Here is a 21,972-nt window from a genome sequence, read left to right as displayed (position 1 = left end):
TTGGAATTGCAATGGATACCCATGGAATACGGGGGTTGGCATTGATGAACTAAGAAGCAAAGCCGATGTTTTAAAGAATCTCAAGCAATGAAGAGGGCAAGGAGGGGTAGCATTTATGGTTAAGAAAGGATTGGAAGATTTTGTATAAATTGTGAAAGATGACAAGTACAAATGTTATGTATGACTGAAAATTATGACACCAAAAAGAGCACCCATTTTTATAGTTGGTTGCACTATATTCCTCATCATGATTCCCCCTTTTATGCTTGCATGGATAGAGATCATCCATTTTTTGATTTAGAAGAGGACATTTCTTATCTTAAAGGCGAAAGTGATGTTATTGTATATTGGGGTTATGAATGCTTGCACAAAAACATTTCAACATGGTACTCAACAATTTGATATGCCATACATTTCAAGGGAGTTGGAGGAAGTTCACTTGTATGATCGTACTTCAATGGATGAGAAAGAGCCGGATCACTATGGAAAGTTACTTTTACACATGTGTAATAGCACGGGTATTCTCATTGTCAATGGTGTATCTTTGTGGAGTGGAACCAGTGAATTTACATGTAGAAAATATAATGGGGATAGTGTGATTGATTACATGCTACTCTTCAAAGCCATCTGTATCGCATAAAGAGTTTTATGTTTGGCCAATGGACCCCAAGATCAGACCATCGGCGGACCTTATGTATTGGCCTTGCATGTGGAGAAGCAACTAAGCATGATAATCTCAGTCAAAGGGAAGAGAAGTTATCACTATGTATGGATTTCAAATAGGCACCAATGTACATTGAAATGGTTGAGCAAAAGTTATGGATGACAAAGCTTCAATATGACACACCATCGGAAACTAAAGGAAAAGCTTGCAAGAAAACTATTTGTTCTTGTGCGAAGATTGCTTTACCATAAAGCATCTCCATGGTATCAACAAATATAGATCATGCAAAAGGTGGTTTGATAAAGAATTTCAAGATGCTTGAAAGTCCTTGATAAAGCTTGATGCAACTATGGACAAAGACAACTATCAAAGTCATTTGCATACATACAAAGCATTGATTCAAAAGAAGAGAAGCAGATAGGAAGTAAATCTATAACTTTTTCAAGTCCAAGAAAAGGCACGTGCATGTGGAAGATTTTGGAGAAACTTGAGGGACAAGCGGGTTGAGAATTTTGGTAACTTGAGTCTTGTGGATATGTACACATATTGTAGGCAATTATATGAGCAACCAAATGCTAAAAAAAATGCCATTTTATGGTTCAGTCCCATGTATGCCCTATTTTTTTACTATTGAAGATGTATGCGGTGGGCTTGAAAAGTTGGCCACTTGCAAAGCGAGAGATCTTCAAAGTATCAAACCGGAGATTATCAAATGGACGAGAGATTTTATTTATTACTGGATGTGTGATATGTTCAACCTTACATTTCAACATGGTATACCTTATGATTGGAGTACTAATTGGGTTAAGCCTTTGCATAAAGGAGGGGATGTAAAGAATGTAAACAACTACCGACTATAATGATTGGGTCTTTTATAGAAAAGTTGTTTGGGTGTATAATGGATATGAAATTGAGTGCTTGGGTTGAAGAGAATGACAAGCGTGCAAAAGGACAAGCGGGTTTTTGTCGATGGCATAGCACCATTGATCATCTTGTCACTCTTCGTGTTCTCATGGAGGAAAGTGGGTTGAAAGGCAAGCGATTATATTGTTGTTTTGTGGACTTTAAGAAAGCCTTTTATATGATTCCACGTAACAATTTGTGGCGAATGATGGAAGAACTCCAAGTGCCAAATGAGTTTTGCTTGCGGTTTCTCGAATCTATGAGAAGGTGATGTGTCAATTGAACATGGAAAGAGGAATTTCAAAAAATTTTGTAAGCACTATTGGGGTTAAACAAAGATGTCCGTTGTCACCAACTCTCTTTGGTCTCTGCATCGATCAATTGGAACAAATGGTTCTTGACTTTATGCAAGAAGAAGGTATCGAAGAGGTCACTATTTGCAATGCAATAATCATACTTTTATTGTATGTGGATGATGTAGTGCTTCTAGCACACACTTTAGAAGATGCACAAAAGCTTATGGTTGTCCTTGAGAACTTTTGCTTGCATAATTGGCTGATTGTGAATGAATCCAAAACAAAGGTTATGCTTGTGAAAACCAACCATAAGGAGAAGCCATACATTGTGTACAACAATGAGATACTTGAAGTTGTTAAGAGCTTTAAGTACCTTGGTCTTGAGGTTCCGTCCAATCACAAGTGGCATGAATGTGCTATGCATCGTTTGGAAATGGAAAAGAGAGCATATTATGCATTTGAGAACATGTGTAATGTGGGAAACATCAAGTGTTGGGTTCTCAAGAAGTAGATCTTTGATCCATTGGTGAGACCGGTTCTTCTTTATGGAGTTGAAGTGTGGGGCTGGAGCATCTCAATGGCTACTTGGAAAGAGTTCGAGAATGTCCAAAAGCATTTTCTTATAAACTTTCTCCAAGTTAAGACACAAACACCATATATGCTCCTACTTCTTGAGTCGCAATCTCTTCTAATTGAGGTAATGGGCATGGAAAGGGTTGTGGAGTACATGATAAAGATCCGTCAAAATCCCTCACATTGAATTCCTACAATTGCATGGGAAGAAAGTAAAAAAGTTCAAAAGATGCATAGAAGCAAAATATTGAGCACGGGATGGATGCAAGACATAAAGAAGTGGTTTGGGAGATGGGATGCATTACACTTGCTACATGATGCTTCAATTGACTCCCAAGTGAATGAAGCTTTTCTACAACTTCAATGTATTACGGCTTGGGAGAAATCTGGTGGGTCACGCTTCACACATTACACCACCCATATTGCCCCCAACTACAAAACCATGTTTCTTTGCTAAAAGAGGAAACAATACTCACACTTACATGCTTGAGCCCATCCCCTTGTCAACGATACGCACTATCGCAGCCATTCGGCTTCGCTCCCATTCCCTTTGATGCGAGACAGGGCATTGGGACAATGGTGAAGATTCAAATCGACTGTGCACATTATGCTCATTGCAAGTTCGAGAGTCTGAGTAACACACACTACTAGAGTGCTCAACTTTTGGTCACATCCGAACTTGCTTCTCTCATAGTTTCAGCCATGACTTAGACCTACACACTTTCCTCTCCCAACCAGAGTGTGGGCTCTCCATTGCGACTCTCATCACCACAATTTTGGAGCATCGAAAGTCATTCATCAGCCATACACATACTACATCACATGTAACTTTGGTCTCATAGGTCATATTTGACCTTCGAGGAAGATAATAAAATCTATGTGTGTGTGTGTCTGTGTGTGCGTGTGCGTGTGTGCGCGCGCGTTAAGGTTGAGGCAGCACGGTTTGGGAATTTCAAAAAATGTGATTTTTTTGGTAGGAAATGAATGATGCAATCCATGATTCAAAGCAAATGTATTCAGGGCTAGAAAAATGTACTTTCCCTAACCCGTAAAATAGGTTTTTAGGTAAAATTTTGAAGGTTTTGCACGTAATTACACTAAGAATTGTGATATCCCGGTTTTCTTAAAGGCAAGTTCAAATTCTAACCGAGATGTTACAATTACAACCACATTGGACCCCGGGTTTTTCCTATCATTGGATGTATTAATCACATTTTGGTTGTTTGTGTACGTGGTAGGCCAGTGTAGTCTCGTTTTGCTTATAGATGCTTCATTTTATGGTAGGCCCCGTGATTTTATCACTTGTTCAATATGCCAAAGGAATGAATGCATCTTTGAGAAAAAGCATCTAAAAGGACATGATTTCTTTCTCTTCAAAGCTTTTAACCCCCCCCCCCAAAAAAAAATAAAAATAAAAAAATAAAAATAAAAATTGAGGAGACACGAAGGCTTGCTAATTTAAGGGGAGATGAGGGAATCATGCCCATAATCACATGGAATTTTTATTGTGTTTTAATATAAAATTGTATGATCTAGGGATAGTTACCAAAATACCCCTCTAATTTGTAGAAATTCTCGAAATACCCTTGTATCTATTTTGGTTGGATTATTCAAGATTTTCTATTTTTTTTTTTTTGACAATTGAGATCTGTTTTTGAGTGCTTAGCATGTAATTTTTCAGGAATTACCTCGCAAACAAGGTAGTCATGTCTAAAAATAATGAAGCAATTCATCTCCAAAGTCTACATAACCAACTCAAATTGTAGTTTTACCATCTTGTATGATGGACAATCAGTCTTCTTACGAAGAGCTACATTTTTTTTTTTTTGGGAGAAATTTACTCTCACAACCAAGGATATTTGGGAATTTTGAAGAATGCGAGCATTTTGGGAATTTTTGACAAAATACTAGGGGTATTTTGAGAATTTTGAAATTTGAGGGGTATGTTGGTAATTTTCCCTATGAGCTATTACACATATATAGTCACAAGTAGTTTATATATTACAAAAAGCTCCACTTAAATAATGTAAAGGTGCACATTGTATATCAACATTTTGAAATAAAGTAAAATGAGAGAGAAGTAAAACAAAAACAATAGAATTTAAATTTAAAACAAAAAAAAATATTTAAATATTTTTCATAAAAAATATAAATATAATAAACATAATTCTAGTTAAACTCAACCTAATGATTTTATCATCCCCTTTCACTTGTTAATCCAAAAAAGTGAATGCAACTCTGAAAAATAGCATTTAAAAGATTATGATGTGTTTTTATTCAGAAGACTTTCAAAGTCCTTTGGGACACTTGTCAAGCAAAGAAATTTGAATGACCTTTACCCAGAGTGCACTAAAGCCTTTAGCATGTAAAAAAAACACACACAGGGCCCTTAGTTCCAGAATCTGGACCGTCAATCCATCTGAAAGGTCCCTGGAATGCCAAAAGTTGCAACAAATGATCTAGGTAGCGAGGAAAATTTGAAATGCGTTTTCGCGTTATGGCCAACGAAGACAAGAAGGTGTTGAGTTATGGTGATGTGGTGCTGTGGAGCTCAGATGTCGAGCTTCTGCGCGGGGATAACTTTCTCAACGACCGTGTCATTGAGTTCTTCTTTGCGCAGTTGAAGGCTCCCTATTCCTATCTTCTCCTTCCACCCGCTATCTCTTTCTGGATTTCCCAATGCTCCGACACTCCGACCTTGCTCTCCATTATCGAACCCTTGTGCCTTACTGAGCGCCAGGTAGTCTTTGAAATGTCTCTTTTTACACACACACACACACACAGAGAGAGAGAGAGAGAGAGAGAGAGAGAGAGAGAGAGAGAGAGAGAGAGAGAGAGAGAGAGAGAGAGGAGAACTTATTAACGTTTTCTAGAGGCCAAAACTGGACACGAACGTTACCTTTGGCTATTCAGAAAAGGAAAGAAGTACATAATGGGAGTGCTACGAGAGAAATTGGAAAATGGGATAGTGCATGTGTGTGCAGAAAGAGCCTATGGGTTTGAATCTCTGTGCTCAAGGAGTAAACTGAGGAACAAAATCTTATGCATGGGTGGGTATGGAGAGAAGGGTCTATAAAGGAGGGTAGTAGTACGAATTGGAAAAAGCCTCCTCCACTCTCTCTTGTCTGCTTGCTGATGTTGTACTCGAATCTCTCTGATGTCTTGTGGATATACTCTCGTGGTGTAATACTTGGTAGGCCATCTGTCGGACTGGCTCTACCTTCTGTTGGAGTGTGACTCCTCATTTGAGTGGTGGGAGGGGGTGCATATGTGGCTCTCAGAAGTCTGAGAGCTAGAACTATAGTCCTCTGCTTGAAGTAGTGGGTGATTGGAGGAGTGACACTTCGTATCTTGGGTAGAAAGCGGCTCAAGTACCCTACCACAAGTTAGTGACATGGCATGCCCAACATGAAAGGACAAGGGTTTAGAAACTCTAACCCAGAAGAACCTAGGAGAACTTGCAGATGTGGCCGAAGGGGCCTAGGGGGTAACCCTCCCGACTTAGGAGCACCAGTAGAAGAACCTGCGGGCGTGGCCGAACTCTAACCCTATCGACATTTGAGCACCGACTAAAGGGTCTAAACCCTATTTATCAGAAGCCTGAGGGTTTGAGCTGATTTTTAAAATTTGCTACAAATAAGCCAGTGTCCACCTCAATGGGGCAAGAGTCGTCCAAGGGAAAGAAAGAACCAAGGGAACCGGGTGATAGTTCATCATAGAATTCCGAAGAAGTAAGGGAATGAGCTCATAGTTTATCAGAGAGTTCCAATGAAGCAAGGGAATCAGTTGATGGTTCATCAAAGAATTCTGACCATTCAAATTGAGGTGCCAGTTGATAGGGGACTTGGGAAGCCAATAGGGCTACCATCTCATAAGGCACAAGAAAAGAACAGAAGGTAAGCTAGGCTCACTGATAATTGTATCAAGGGCCGTTTTGACTCTCAATGCAAAGTGGATGGGGGGAGGAGAACCTTGCAAGGTTTTCCTCTTCCACAAATCTTTACTTCTTTCCTTGCGTTAATGATTGCTACTTAGCATGAGAGATGGTTCCTTTTATTCTCTTTAAGAGAGAAGAAGAAGAAGAAGAAGAAGAAGAAGAAGAAGAGAGTTTTAACGTCATAGGAAACTATCCCAAGAGACCTTAAAGATCTATCCGACGAGGAGAGTTGAACTCAAGACCTATTATTCAAGAGGGAAATGGAATAACCAATCTACCACACTTGGGTGATAAAAAGGTTATACCATTTTCCTCTTTTTATTAGCGCGCGCGCACACACACACACACACACACACACTCGAGAAGAAGAGAGATTTAACATCGCCGAGAGAGAGAGAGAGAGAGAGAGAGAGAGAGAGAGAGAGAGAGAGAGAGAGAGAGAGAGAGAGAGAGAGAGAGAGAGAGAGGAGAAGAAGAAGAAGAAGAAGAAGAGGATTTAAGGTCATAGGAAACTATCCCAAGAGACCTCAAAGATCTATCCGACAAGAATTGAACTCAAGACCTGTTATTCAAGAGGGAAATGGCATAACCAATCTACCACACTTGGGTGATAGAGAGGTTACACGGTTTTCCTCTTTTTATTAACACACACACACACACACACACACACACACACGAGAAGAAGAGGATTTTAACGTCGTAGGAAACTATCCCAAGAGACCTCAAAGATCTATCCGACGAGAGTTGAACTTAAGACCTGTTATTCAAGAGGGAAATGGCATAACCAATCTACCACACTTGGGTGATAGAAAGGTTACACTGTTTTCCTCTTTTTATAAACACACTCACACTCACACATCTACACACACACACGCACACACACACACACGAGAAGAAGAGGATTTTAACGTCGTAGGAAACTATCCCAAGAGACCTTAAAGTTCTATCCGGCGGGGAGAGTTGAACTCAAGACTTGTTGTGAGAGAGAGAGAGAGAGAGAGAGAGAGAGAGAGAGAGAGAGAGAGAGAGAGAGAGAGAGAGAGAGAGACAGCCCTAATGGGGTCCCAACCAACCCTCTCAACGGCCTCCACACCATTGCCGATGTGGTTTTACTTTTGATTGCATAAATGGAATGTACACACATTCAATACCTCAAGTGCAGACTCTATTGACTCGAGTGGGGAATGTCGCCGTGATACCTCTTCAAGATGAAGCACCTCGGGGACTGATCTGATGCATCTTTGGAATCCGTCTCAATGTGGGGTTGCTAATGGCCACCAAGGGGTAGATTTGGGGCTGATTTGCAATCTTGATTGAGAGGAATGAAGGGCTAAAAACACAGATGATGATGATGCCGATGATGGACAACAATGGGAGCACTCGATGCGGCGAGGGAATGGCCGAGAAGAGGCTCAATGGGCTGCCAGAGTACCGGACGGCATTAGGGAGGACAACGCGTTGTAGATCCACACGATCTCCGGCAATGGAGAGGGCTGAAAACTGAAAACGCTGGCTGATCTGCTGCAAATGTAAAATGCCAAGCTAATCTGCAAGAAAAACGTTCGAGCTGATGGTAGCGCTAGCTCGTCCGATGCAAAACGCTAGCAGGGCTGATCCCTTTACAGGGGAATTTTATTGGTTAAGAAGATTTTAGGGCTTAGGTAGGGCAATCCTGTGTCAAAAGTATATGAAATTTATCATAAAATTGACTTACAATAAACTAAGTTTCGGGGTGAAACTATTGCACATCTGCCCACCTGGAAATTCGATTGATGCGGGGAATGGCTCGTTAGATTCCTCTAACCTAAAACTACATGCACGTCATGCCAGATGCCCATCGTATAATAACATCTGTCAAAACGCTTGTACGATCCATTTATGCAAGAGGTTTTCAAAAAAGGAAAACCTGATCTAATGGAATTGTCCGGACATGTAGGTCTTGTGAATAAGATTACAAAATTGCCGATACTAATCCTCCTAAGGATTCTAGACACTCCATGTAGGGATAGGTGGAAAATTGGCTTTGGAAGTCGATGAAGCATGTCCACGTGACACAGCGAGCCATGTGCACATGACATCTCCTTCTGCTTAAGGTGAGGTACGGCTACCGAGCCGCATGGCCTCCTTGTATGAGGCTAGCAAATCTGGATAGTGGATGAAAAATTCCTCGTCCACCCAAACAGCTTTACATGTCCCTTGATCCTTGAACTTCAACAAGTATTGCCTTGCTTGCTTCTTTGCTCCGTGCTTGAATCGATGCAAAATGATCTGTTCCAACTTCCGGCTCCATAACTTTAGCTTCATCAATTATCTCTGGTTACTCCTCGTCTAGAATGTTACTTGGAGCTCACCGTGAAACAATTTAAGCCAAGAAACATTGAAAACATCATGCATTGTCCAAGAAGGTGGTAAACGTAACTGCATGGAAACATTGTTCACCTTTTTGATAATAGGAAACGGACCATACATACGAAATGAGAGTTTAGAACACCTCTTACTGATTTGTTTGAGACATTGCTTCATGATCCTTAAATTCACCCGGTCACCTTCCTTGAATGAGACATCTTGTCGATGCTGATTAGCATGCGTAGAATAGGTCTCTTGAGCCTTGTTAAGCCGAAGGTTAACACTCTTGAGTACCTATGCATAGGTACTCAACACAATTAGCATCATTAAATTTTGAAATGGACCTAGTGAACAAAAATTGAAAAGGTTGGCCAAACACTGTCTCATATGGAGCATGATCGATTGCACTAGAGAACGAATCATTTAGGATAGCCTGAACTAACGGCAAATATTATTTATACTTAGATTGTTTATCATGAATATATGCTTTGAGAACATCAAATGCCAACGGTTGTATAATTCAGTTTGCCCATCAGATTGAGGATGAAATGCAGACAAAAAATTTAATTTAGTGCCAAAATTTTCAAACAAATCACACTAAAAATGTAATGTGAACTTTGTATCGCGATCCGACACAATAGATTTGGGTAGACGACACAATGGATACCAACAATCATGCAACATCTTGTGCAGTAACATTGGCCTTGCAAGAGATTAACATGCAAAATTTGCTAAATCTGTCAATGATAGTTAGACATTGCATGTTTCGTGTAGATAAAGAAGAAGGTAAATTAGTTAGAAAATTCATACTTATGTCCTCGACTGGTTCGTTAGGGTTAGGCAATGGCATGATTAGCCTTTGTGGCCGCCCTTTAATACATCATGTGTGTCATGTAAAATTGGTGCTTTGTGAGAAGATAGTACACACAAATGATTTCTAAAGAAAATCCAACCATCACGAATGACATAATTGCACGAACTCGGTGCATTTGTGACCAATGATTTTCAAATTTTGAACCCATGTAATGATCTTTTAAATCATCAAAACCAACACCTTGAATAAAGAGGAAATTGTGACAAGTAGCAGCTGGACGGACCCTGTAATTCGCGTTGATTGCTGACGTGGCAGATTTTCGAATTTTACGCTGATTGCTCACGTGGCAGATTTTCGCACTAGTCGATGACGTGGCATGTTATATGGATTTTCACAAAATTTGCTAATAGCTTTTGGGAGATTTGAGTGCTAGCTTTTAGTAGCATATCCTTTTTACTTTAAGTACTTTTAGGATTTAGTGCTTTTGGGGCTCTACTTTTGGTATCCCTTTGTACTCTTTATAAGTGCCCACAGGCCACTCTTTTGAGATTATCTAGATGTAGAGTCTCAAAGAGAGTCGGACCCTCGGGAGTTGTACCATCTTGAATTAATGATAAAGAAATACCGAAAGGGGCGCCAGTTTTTGGGGCCAACGAGTCTTGGCTCGAAATTCCGCCGCGCCATGTCGTCTTCTTTTTCTTTTATTCTAAGTGTTTTAAAGTACTAGAGTGTTTTTACGTGTGTAGATTGCAGTTATCTTTGTGTTTTCGTCTGATCACTCTTCAGAGGTGATTATAGTGGTATTAGAGCCATAGTTACCCGGAACGCGGAACAGGAACGGCGACGGGATCCCCGCGGAACGGGGGAACGGCTAGGGGTCCGAAACGGGAACGGCGCGGAACGGGAGGTATAAAAAACACCCAAATATTGCATTTTTTAGCTCCTTGTGTTTAAATACAAGGAGTATTAGAGTGCTTTGACTCTAATACTCACAAAAAACTCGTTTTGAAGACCATTCAACCTTGCTATGACTAGATGATGAGAGAGAGAGAGAGAGAGAGAGAGAGAGAGAGAGAGAGAGAGAGGGGGGAGGGAGAGGGAGAGATTTGAGAGAGTGGGAGGGAGAGGAAGAGAGCTTGAAGGCTTGAAGCCTTGAGCCTTGAGAGAGTGAGTCTTGAGAGGAGAGATCTTGAGAGTGTGAGAGGGAGAGAGCTTGAGCCTTGAGGATTAGCTTGTGGAGAGAGGGGGAGGGGGGTGCATTTTATGAGTCCTTAAGGCCTTGCACACTTCAAAAAGAAGCCCAAACATTTACTTCAATTTTTTCAATTTTTGCCAAATTTGTTTGTAGCCGTTGGCCGTTCCAGGGGCATTCCGGAACGTTCCGGGGGCGTTCCGGAACGTTCCGGAACGGCCGTTCCGGTTAGCACTGGCCACCCGGAACGTCAGACGTTCCGGGACGTTTCGGAACGTTCGGGAAGGGAACTGAACGCCGGAACGTCGGAACGGGGGCTAGGGGGCATTCCCCGATAACTCTGATCAGAGCATCAGGCGTGTGCTTTTTTGAAAGTATACTGGTTCTACCAAATAGCAGACAGAGCAAGATGACGCTTCCAAATTTTACATACATTTTTTTATCAAAGAATATTTGTCCCTGCCGCCGCAGACTTACTAGCCACTCCCACCCTTAGTCCATCGCGCATCAGGCGCGCTCTCGTCTTCATTGCTCTGTCTTAAAGGGCATAAGCCATAAAGAACCCACGATCCTATCGACAATGGATGGAGAACATGGAGATTCTACAAATGCAGGAGAAAACCAATTCTTTCTCAACCTACAGATGGGAGCTATAGAGTGGGATAAAGAAGAAACGACAAAAGGAGGAGAAGGAGAAGGAGAAAAAGGAGTTTGTATCTGCCCTAAAAAGTTAAAAAAACATGCTTTTTGATGCTTTTTTGTGTTGCATAGACCTCTAAAAATCTCTTCAACGGTTAAGAATTTGGATAGGCGATAGAAGGCAAATTGATCCTCTCGACAAGCTCTATGCATTGACGCGAAGGGATTTTGATAACAGGTTGTTTAGCAGAAATTAGGGTCTGTGAAAAAATTTCAGCATGTGTGAAAATTAATGTTTTTGGGAGCCCTTGTTATTTGTATGCAGATACCAGGTAATAGGAGAGAAACATGCATTTGGAAGCATATGGGAGCATGGAGCTCGACATCCACTCTTTTGCAATGAGGCGAGCCATCTCCTTGAAAATTTTGCTTATTTTGCAACTGACATCGAGGATGAGATGGCGAGGAATTTTCACTTGAAAGCAATTGGAAGCAACGGTGGCTCATGAATGAATCTGATGACTTTTCGATTGCCGATAAGAATTTTATTTTGCTTTATGAAATTTGAATGGATATATGATGATGATGGATAATGAATAAAGATTACGATTATGATTAAGAGTAAGATCTTGGGTGTGTGCACGCACCACAAGCAGGACAATTGATGACCTTTTACAGGCATTGGCTAAGATCTTGGGTGTGTGATCGACATCCATGCAAGATCCAACGACCTTTTACAAGTGTTGGTTAAGATACAGTTCTAAGACATATTTTCAGATGCACCTGAGGTATCTACAACTAGCTTTTCTTTGTGCACGGCCATCATGACACAAGAATGCATGACTGAATAATCAATTGTGAGATTTTAAGTTGCATAAATTTTAGAGGTATGAGCAATTGTAACTTGCAATGGAGGACGACTGCTTTGATTTTAGAAGGCAGTATGTGAAGGTTCTAGGGTTAGGGTTTCTGTGTCGAGGTCATAGACTCATCTGATCCATGTGTTCGTTTGGCTAGTCATAGATTCACTCTCCCTAGGAAGATGGTGCATGTCAATCTCTTGGTCAAAGCCAAAATACTCCGTGTTGTAAACAAGTCTCTCTTTGTGGTATTTGCATCCGTTGTGAGGATTCTAGATACTAATCCTTTAAACTCATGATTAAGACTTAAGAAACTTGAACTGAACTCAAAAACAAGACTCAAAAGACTCTGTGTTTGATTGATTGAACTGTTGAAAACTGAGTACAATAGGCTCCCTATATAGGAGACGAAGAGACATAAATGAAAAGACATGCCTCCTGGTGAAGAGACATGACTTTAGATGTAAAGACACATCCTTTCGGCGAAGAGTTGCAACCATTGGGCGAAGACTCGCACCTGTAGAGCGAAGGGGTGTGACGAGTCGTCGAAGGAGTGTGGCTTTTGGCGAAGAGGCACGTCTCTTGGGCGAAGGGGTGTGACCATCCAAGCGCAGGGGTCCTCCTTGGCATGGCACTTCCCGTATTTGCAACTAGGAGTAGATGTATTGCTGTTAACATAGTCACAATCGTGACATTCCCTTCCTCTTTAAATCAAACCAAGGGTAGTTGTAGAAACTCCGGGAAGAAGAAAATGTATTGTTGTAGTGCTTCTGCATCCAAAGCTCTTTCTGTTAAGTCCCACGTCATGGCACTGTTATTGACCATGACTATTTTGCCAAACTGAAAACTGATCATATCTGCAACTTGATAAGTGCCTTTGTCGAATTTATTTGTAACTTCGAGCTTTGTCCAATAAAAGATTGAGTGTGTATCTGCTTTGAGTGAAATTATTGGTAAACTGACTTGAGTTTTCTGTTGACTGATTACCACTGGTGGGAAATCTGTTAGGTATTCCATTGGTTTGTGTGGAACAGTAAAATCCTCTTGAAGGGATGTTGTAGATTGAGACAGAGTAGTGTTTGGAGGTGTATCCATTTGTAAAGGTTTATCAATAGAACAAGTTGTGTCCAAAGATTCATTTGCAGCGACTAAAGTCGTGCTGCAAGAGTTTGTATTTGCTTTATCCTTTGCACCGCTGAAGGCAAGGACTGAAGTCTTTAAGTTTGAAAAATTATCATTCACCACTGCATTTGGTATCTGCTCAGAGACAAAGACTATATTTTGCAAGGGCGGTGTAAAGGCGAATTTTCTTGCCTGGATCACGGCCAAAGAAGTGGTTATGTGCTTGTTGGTTGTCGCACAAGAACTGGAATCTTTTGAATCTTCAGCTTTCTCAGCGGGTATGAAGGCTTCCAATTGACAAGGGGGAGGTTGAGGAAGTTGTTTTCTCTTAGACCTCTACAGAATCCTCTTGCATAAAGAAAGGATCAATAAATCTTTAGCTTTACCACCATCAGATAAGAAAGACTTAAATGTAGGGCATGGCTCGCGAGGGGGAACTTGTCCAGCGTCGCGGCATTCACGACGGAGTATTCGACTAGGGTCGGATATATGTGCCACTAAGTAAGCCCTTTTTTTGCTATTGTTGATGATCTGTTGGAAGCTTCATATTGCTGCTTTTGTTGATGATGATTTGAATAAGAAGTTGGTTGCTTAGAACTGTAGCATTTCCAAGAATATTCATGCTGAGACTTTTGCTGCTCGCATGAAGATACTTTATGTCTAGTTGTCTCTGAGAAACCATGCTTTGCGTGAGAAAATTTGAATTCCGAAGGCTTTTGTTTGAGTGGTTCTTCCTGGTCGACCATTGAAGCGTCGGAAGAAGATGGTAGAGAAGTAGCATTCGTCTAAGAAATAGTAGTATGACTCCACGAAGAGGTTTGCTTCTGCATCTGCTCCAAGCGAGTGTGAACTGATGCGAGGCTCGTGGAAAGTGCTGCCATCTGCTCTTTAAGAACTGCTATCGGGTCCCTAGGTGAAATAGAGTTCTTGCCATCTTGTGATTCGGCCATGCCGTTTGCTTTGAGGGAATAATAGAATTGTGGCGTGACGATGTGTCACATACAACCTGTATTCCTGCTGGAGAACTGGTATGTACTGCGGCTCGAGAATTAATTCTCGAACACGTTCCGGGTTCCGTGTTCGCCGCTGGAGTGTTGATAATACTTATTACCTCATGGCCAGGGAGGAGGTTATCCGGTAAAACCTCCTCCGAGGAAAGGGGTGGGTACATTCAATTCTTTATCGGGTGTGACGTGCGCAAAGTGGTGGCGGGAAGTGTGTCAGCGCTGAGGGAAAGAGAACGTACCTGAGAGTGGGCTGGCAGAGAACGCTGTTATTGGCCATTTTCTGGGATTTTAAAAAAAAAGTATTGCGCTGCTGCTGGGTTTAATACTTTTATGCTATATGCAATTCGCTGACTGCCCATGATGAGTTGGTTAATTCGTTGGCTGGTTGTGTTTATTAACCAGATGCCATGTCATGAATGGCCCAATTGGAGAGGCTTTAAAAATCTGATCCATGAGGGGTGAGAAAGGCCGCAGAGTGTGAAGTGTGCAAAGCACCACTTGGAAAAAATTCACCAGCCAAAGAGGCAATCAAAGGGCTCACGTAACCTCCAGAAAAAAAAACTTCCAGCAAACAGAAGCAAAGCCGAAACGTTTTCAGCAACAAGGGATGATGCAAAGGGTGCAACGCTTCAAGCATAGGGGTGCATCCATTCGTCAAGAGGCACCAAAGGCGAAGTAGAAGAGCGCGACACGCGCGATAGAATCATCGTGAGTATCAAGGCAACATGGAAGCTTGAGGCATACCTGTCGTCACACGTGCCGGGTAAGCGTTGCATGCCATCCCTCTTTGTCTTGTGTCCGGTGCGGGCGAGGGTTTACATGTGTCGACTACACATTGCCTTTAGGTGTCGCCTTTCTGCTTCTTTCATGCAACTCCGGGAAGGGGGTAGAGTGTAGCGGCGAGGGTGAGTGGCTCACAACCTTAGGGTCCCGGGAAAAATTTTGCTCTGATACCACTCTGAGGATTGTAGGTACTAATCCTTTAAACTCATGATAAAGACTGAAGAAAGTTGAACTGAACTTAGAAACAAGACTCATAAGACTCTGTGTTTGATTGATTGAACTGTTGAAAACTGAGTACAATAGGCTCCCTATATAGGAGACGAAGAGACATAAATGAAAAGACATGCCTCCTGGTGAAGAGACATGACTTTAGACGTAAAGACACATCCTTTCGGCAAAGAGTTGCAACCATTGGGCGAAGACTCGCACCCGTAGAGTGAAGGGGTGTGACGAGTCGTCGAAGGAGTGTGGCTTTTGGCGAAGAGGCACGTCTCTTGGGCGAAGGGGTGTGACCATCCAAGCGTAGGGGTCCTCCTTGGCATGGCACTTCCCGTATTTGCAACTAGGAGTAGATGTATTGCTGTTAACATAGTCACAATCGTGACATTCCCTCCCTCTTTAAATCAAACCAAGGGTACTTGTAGAAACTCCGGGAAGAAGGAACTGTATTGTTGTAGTGCTTTTGCATCCAAAGCTCTTTCTGTTAAGTCCCACGCCATGGCACTGTTATTGACCATGACTATTTTGCCAAACTGAAAACTGATCATATCTGCAACTTGATAAGTGCCTTTGTCGAATTTATTTGTAACTTCGAGCTTTGTCCAATAAAAGATTGAGTGTGTATCTGCTTTGAGTGAAATTATTGGTAAACTGACTTGAGTTTTCTGTTGACTGATTACCACTGGTGGGAAATCTGTTAGGTATTCCATTGGTTTGTGTGGAACAGTAAAATCCTCTTGAAGGGATGTTGTAGATTGAGACAGAGTAGTGTTTGGAGGTGTATCCATTTGTAAAGGTTTATCAATAGAACAAGTTGTGTCCAAAGATTCATTTGCAGCGACTAAAGTCGTGCTGCAAGAGTCTGTATTTGCTTTATCCTTTGCACCGCTGAAGGCAAGGACTGAAGTCTTTAAGTTTGAAAAATTATCATTCACCATTGCATTTGGTATCTGCTCAGAGACAAAGACTATATTTTGCAAGGGCGGTGTAAAGGCGAATTTTCTTGCCTGGATCACGGCCAAAGAAGTGGTTATGTGCTTGTTGGTTGTCGCACAAGAACTGGAATCTTTTGAATCTTCAGCTTTCTCAGCGGGTATGAAGGCTTCCAATTGACAAGGGGGAGGTTGAGGAAGTTGTTTTCTCTTAGACCTCTACAGAATCCTCTTGCATAAAGAAAGGATCAATAAATCTTTAGCTTTACCACCATCAGATAAGAAAGACTTAAATGTAGGGCATGGCTCGCGAGGGGGAACTTGTCCAGCGTCGCGGCATTCACGACCGAGTATTCGACTAGGGTCGGATATATGTGCCACTAAGTAAGCCCTTTTTTTGCTATTGTTGATGATTTGTTGGAAGCTTCATATTGCTGCTTTTGTTGATGATGATTTGAATAAGAAGTTGGTTGCTTAGAACTGTAGCATTTCCAAGAATATTCATGCTGAGACTTTTGCTGCTCGCATGAAGATACTTTATGTCTAGTTGTCTCTGAGAAACCATGCTTTGCGTGAGAAAATTTGAATTCCGAAGGCTTTTGTTTGAGTGGTTCTTCCTGGTCGACCATTGAAGCGTCGTAAGAAGATGGTAGAGAAGTAGCATTCGTCTAAGAAATAGTAGTATGACTCCATGAAGAGGTTTGCGTCTGCATCTGCTCCAAGCGAGTGTGAACTGATGCGAGGCTCATAGAAAGTGCTGCCATCTGCTCTTTAAGAACTGCTATCGGGTCCCTAGGTGGAATAGAGTTCTTTCCATCTTGTGATTCGGCCATGCCATTTGCTTTGAGGGAATAATTGAACTGTGGCGTGACGATGTGTCACATACAACCTGTATTCCTGCTCGAGAACTGGTATGTACTGCGGCTTGAGAATTAATTCTTGAACATGTTCTGGGTTCCGTGTCCGCCGTCGGAGTGTTGGGAATAGTAATTACCTCGTGTGCAGGGCGCATACCGGTGGCGGGAAGTGTGTCAGTGCCGAGGGAGAGAGAACGTACCTGCGAGTGGGCTGGCAGAGAACGCTATTGTTGGCCATTTTCTGGGATTTTTTTTAATATAAGTTTTGCGCTGCTGCTGGGTTTAATACTTTTACGCTATATGCAATTCGTCACTGGATGCCCACGATGAGTTGGTTAATTCGTTGGCTGGTTGTGTTTATTAACCAGATGCCTTGTCATCAATGGCCCAATTGGAGAGGCTTTAAAAATCTGATCCATGAGGGGTGAGAAAGGCCGCAGAGTGTGAAGTGTGCAAAGCACCACTTGGAAAAAATTCACCAGCCAAAGAGGCAATCAAAGGGCTCACGTAGCCTCCAACGAAAAAAAACTCCCAGCAAACAGAAGCAAAGCCGAAACGTTTTCAGCAACAAGGGATGGTGCAAAGGGTGCAACGCTTCACGCATAGGGGTGCATCCATTCGTCAAGAGGCACCAAAGGCAAAGAAGAAGAGCGCGACGCGCGCAGGAGAATCACTGCGAGTATCAAGGCAACGTGGAAGCTTGAGGCATACCTGTCGTCACACGTGCCGGGTAAGCGTTGCATGCCATCCTCTCTGTCTTGTGTCTAGTGCGGGCGAGGGTTTACATGTGTCGACTACACATCGCCTTTAGGTGTCGCCTTTCTGCTTCTTCCATGCAACTCTGGGAAGGGGGTAGAGTGTAGCGGCGAGTGAGAGGCTCACAACCTTAGGGTCCCAGGAAAATTTTTGCTTTGATACCATTGTGAGGATTCTAGGTACTTATTTTTAAAACTTATGATTAAGACTTAAAAAACTTGAACTGAACTCAGAAACAAGACTCAGAAGACTATGTGTTTGATTGATTGAACTGTTGAAAACTGAGTACATAGGCTCCTTATATAGGAGACGAAGAGACATAAATGAAAAGACATGCCTCCTGGTGAAGAGACACGACTTTAGACGTAAAGACACATCCTTTCGGCGAAGAGCTGCAACCATTGGGCGAAGAGTCGCACTCGTAGAGCGAAGGGGTGTGACTAGTCGTCGAAGGAGTGTGGCTTTTGGCGAAGAGGCACGTCTCTTGGGTGAAGGGGTGTGACCATCCAAGCGTAAGGGTCCTGTAACAGACTTGGACACTCCAAGTCAAGAACCAATCACGACAGCACCAAATAACCACTTCAAAACAGGTCACAGTTAACAATAGATTTGCACTGGCCCGACGGAGTTTCGTGCCTAGAGATATTGGTCCCAAAGACTGGTGCCCCTTGCGGTATTTCTTTTTGTATTAATCAGCTCAAAGTACAAGAGTGGATCGAGTCTCACTCTCAGACTTTGCGTCCAGATGCTCTGCAGAGTGGGAGCCCAATCCACATATTTGAATGTTTACAAGGGATGCCAAAAGCAGAGCCCCAAAAGCTTCAGATCAAAAGCCCAATAATAATAAAGCAAAGGCTCTTTTCTCTTTCTCTCAAGCTTACAAAATTAAAGCAAAGAATTCTCTCTCTCATCATTGGCGTAAAAACAGTCCCAAAACTGCTGTAAAAGCAAAAGCCAAGCCTCCGTGATTTCCGGGACTGTCGTACAGTGCCATGTCATCATTGCTTTTCCGCAATTTTCGGGATTCAGTCCCTGCTGCCCTTTTAGGGTTAGTGTTAGGGTTAGGGTTAGGATTTCTGGCAGATTTTAGGGTTTACAGGTTTTAGGGTTAAGGTTTTCAGAAATTAGGGTTTCAGCAGTAGTTAGGGTTTCGGCTCTCGGGCAAACACGTCATCACTTTGTGACATACCCCCCTCTTGAAAGCATTGTAATCGCCTTCGATTACGCCTGCAAAACAGACAGAGGTCATAAATCGTCTTAGCAGACACCGATCGTTAGTACCTACGTACTAGGAACACACATCTAGCACATGTACCAATCGACAGTCACATCACACGACATCACAGGACATCACTAAACATCACAGGACATCACATGACATTCAACATTCATTCGGATCTTAGACCATAATTTATCGGCAATGTAGCTGGCAATCGCATCTAGATCCAATCAGGATCTCACGATGTCCGATTGACTAACCCCTATTGCAACCATGTCTATTCGAGATCAATCAGACCAAAATGTTGCAGTCATTTTGTCTATCAATCCTTGCACTTAAAAAGAAGTCAAGAACAAATCAGTATCATATTTAGGAATTCCATTTCATAAAGTCATACAGTAGAATTTTGTCAGCTTTCAGTATCCCTGAAGCTAAAAGAGACATCAGTGACTCTAGTATCAAAATCAAGGCATCTGTTGACAAAGGAGCGGAGTAACTCCCCTCTTGTGCATCCCACTGCACCGAATCTCTGGTCAAGCTGAATTCTGGGTTCCATTTGGAGTAGACTATGTTAAACCAAAAGCCTCGATGTAAAGTTTCACAATCTGAGGAGTATCTGTTAGGTCCTCCTCCTCCATCCACTTCGCATCCAATGCAGGATAGTTCTTGACTTAACCAAGAACCGCCTTCGGACTTTACCTTTATTCTTCGTATCTTTATGTGCCAAAATCTGTTCAGGAACAAGGATCTCCTCGTTTTCTTCCACTTCGGGTTGCTCATCAGGCTCCCTATCATCAGGCACATCACCTTTGAAAGGTTTCAAGAGACTCAGATGAAATGCATTGTGAATCCTCCAAGTATCAGGCAGTTTCAATCGGAAGGAGACATCATTTATCTTTTCAGAGATCTGGAAAGGTCCGTACTAAGCTTTGAAAAAAGCCTCTCCTTTCCCTTTTTCTTTCTCAAGCGTGCCTTCTCAAAACGTAAGAGCACCCAATCAGCCTCCTTCAATTTCAAGTCGCGACGATGGCGATCCGCTGCCTTTTTCTGTCATTCTTAAGATTTCTGCAAAGTCTCGCGAACCTTGGCAAAAGACGCATTTAAGTCTCGCGTATATTCATCCGCTTCAAAAAATCTTGTCTTTCGTGCTTAGAAAGGGTGGCACCTTCGCAGCACCTTCAACAATCTCAAATGGCGCCTTCCCCGTCGAAGAGTGTATCGTGTTATTGTAGGCAAATTCCACCAAAGGTAGATACTTTTCCCATTGAGTCTTCTGATCCGAGATATAAGACTTCAATAAATCTAAAACCACTAAATTGGCAATCTCAGATTGCCCATCAGTCTGCGGGTGGAATGATGACGAGAACTGCAACCACGTGCCAATGTTCTCCCAAATTGCCTTCCAAAACAAAGTCATAAATCTGAGGTCCCTATCGGAAACAATCGTCTCAGGCATGCCATGTAATCTGAAAATCTGGGCCACAAACAGTCTCGCTAAGTGCTCCGGCTTGACTGTTTTCTTCATTGGAATGAAATAAGCCTGTTTGCTAAATCTGTCAATAACAGTCCAAATACCATCGTGACCACTCTGTGTTCTCGGGAGATCAAAAATGAAATCCATTGCACTACTTTTCCAGGGGCAGGTGGGTATGGGTAAAGGCTGTAACAATCCTTGTGCTTTATGCCTGTCAAACTTGATCTTCTGGCATACCAAGCAACTGCGCACAAACTCTTCCACATCCTTCTTGAGTCTCGGCCAAAAGAAGTATTTCTCTACCCCTTTCATGGTGGTAGCAATGCCGCGGTGACCCGTAAAAGGTGGACAGTGGCATTCAGTCATAACCTTTTCCCTCAACAGCTGTGTAACACACAACATGGTTTTTCTCATCAAGTAGCCATCCCGAATGGAATATCCCGCTACTGTCTCCTCATCCCGTATCCGTGTGAAACTGCAAAATTTGTATCTGTGGCATACTGGTCGACCATATCCTCGAAGCTCCTATGATGTATCGCGGAAATAGCCAGAACCAACGGCTTCTTCCGAGACAAAGCATCTGCCACCACATTTTTCTGTCCCTGCACATGGACAATTTAGAAGTGAACTGTGACAAGATGTTCGCCCACCGCATCTGCTTTTCCGAAAGCTGCTTTTGTTACAAGAAGTAGCGCAAACTTTGATGGTATGTAAAGACAGTAAAATCGGCTCTGAGTAGGTAATGCCGCCACTGAGTAAGAGCATGGATAACCGCCAAAAGCTCTTTCTCATAAATCTGTGCTGTCATCTCCGGCCTTGAGAACAATCGGCTCTCGTAAGCAATGACATGGCCTTTCTGCATTAAGACCGTACCCCGCACCCAGACTACGACCACAAGCATTACAATATACTTCAAATGACTACTGCAAGTCCGACAAAGTCAAAACTGGTCCCATAATCAACTTCTCCTTCAATGTCTGAAAGGCAGTCACCTCTGTGGGTCCCCACGAGAAAGGGACTCCTTTCTGTGTCAAGATATGCAAAGGGGAAGCAACCTCTGCAAACTTTGGAACGAACTGCCTATAGTACGAACACAGTCCCAAGAAGCTTCTAACTTCATGGACATTCTTTAAATCGGGCCAATCACGGATAGTCTCTATCTTGGCCGGATCCATTTGCACTCCCGCTGCTGAGACAGTGTCCTAAAAAGTGTATCTCTGGTAGGAAAAATTCACTTTTCTTTGCATTAATCACTAACATGTGATCTTGTAATGCCTGAAAGACTTGAAGCAGATGACCTCTGTGTTCTGCCTCATTCTTGGAGAAAACAATGATATCATCAAAGAAAGTGCTAACAAATAGCCTGTACTCTCAAAAAA

The 21,972-nt window shown here is 42.4% G+C and overlaps 1 protein-coding gene across 1 annotated transcript in view; it reads left to right on the top strand.

Annotated features, from left to right (window-relative positions):
* Positions 1–4,837: 4,837 nt before the first annotated feature.
* Positions 4,838–21,972, top strand: part of LOC147460800 (Cysteine proteinases superfamily protein) — a 72,817-nt gene continuing 55,682 nt past the window's right edge. Inside the window, exon 1 of the mRNA XM_086508501.1 lies at positions 4,838–5,176. Within this exon, the coding sequence (XP_086364627.1) occupies positions 4,919–5,176 (258 nt within the window). The 5' untranslated portion in view covers positions 4,838–4,918. The remainder of the gene's footprint in view (positions 5,177–21,972) is intronic.

Source organism: Adiantum capillus-veneris, chromosome 3 (assembly GCF_014529385.1).
Source record: "Adiantum capillus-veneris isolate H3 chromosome 3, ASM1452938v2, whole genome shotgun sequence".
Classification (NCBI taxonomy): domain Eukaryota; kingdom Viridiplantae; phylum Streptophyta; class Polypodiopsida; order Polypodiales; family Pteridaceae; genus Adiantum; species Adiantum capillus-veneris.
The sequence above is the reverse complement of the archived record's forward strand: the minus strand, read 5'-3'. Positions and strand labels throughout refer to the sequence as shown.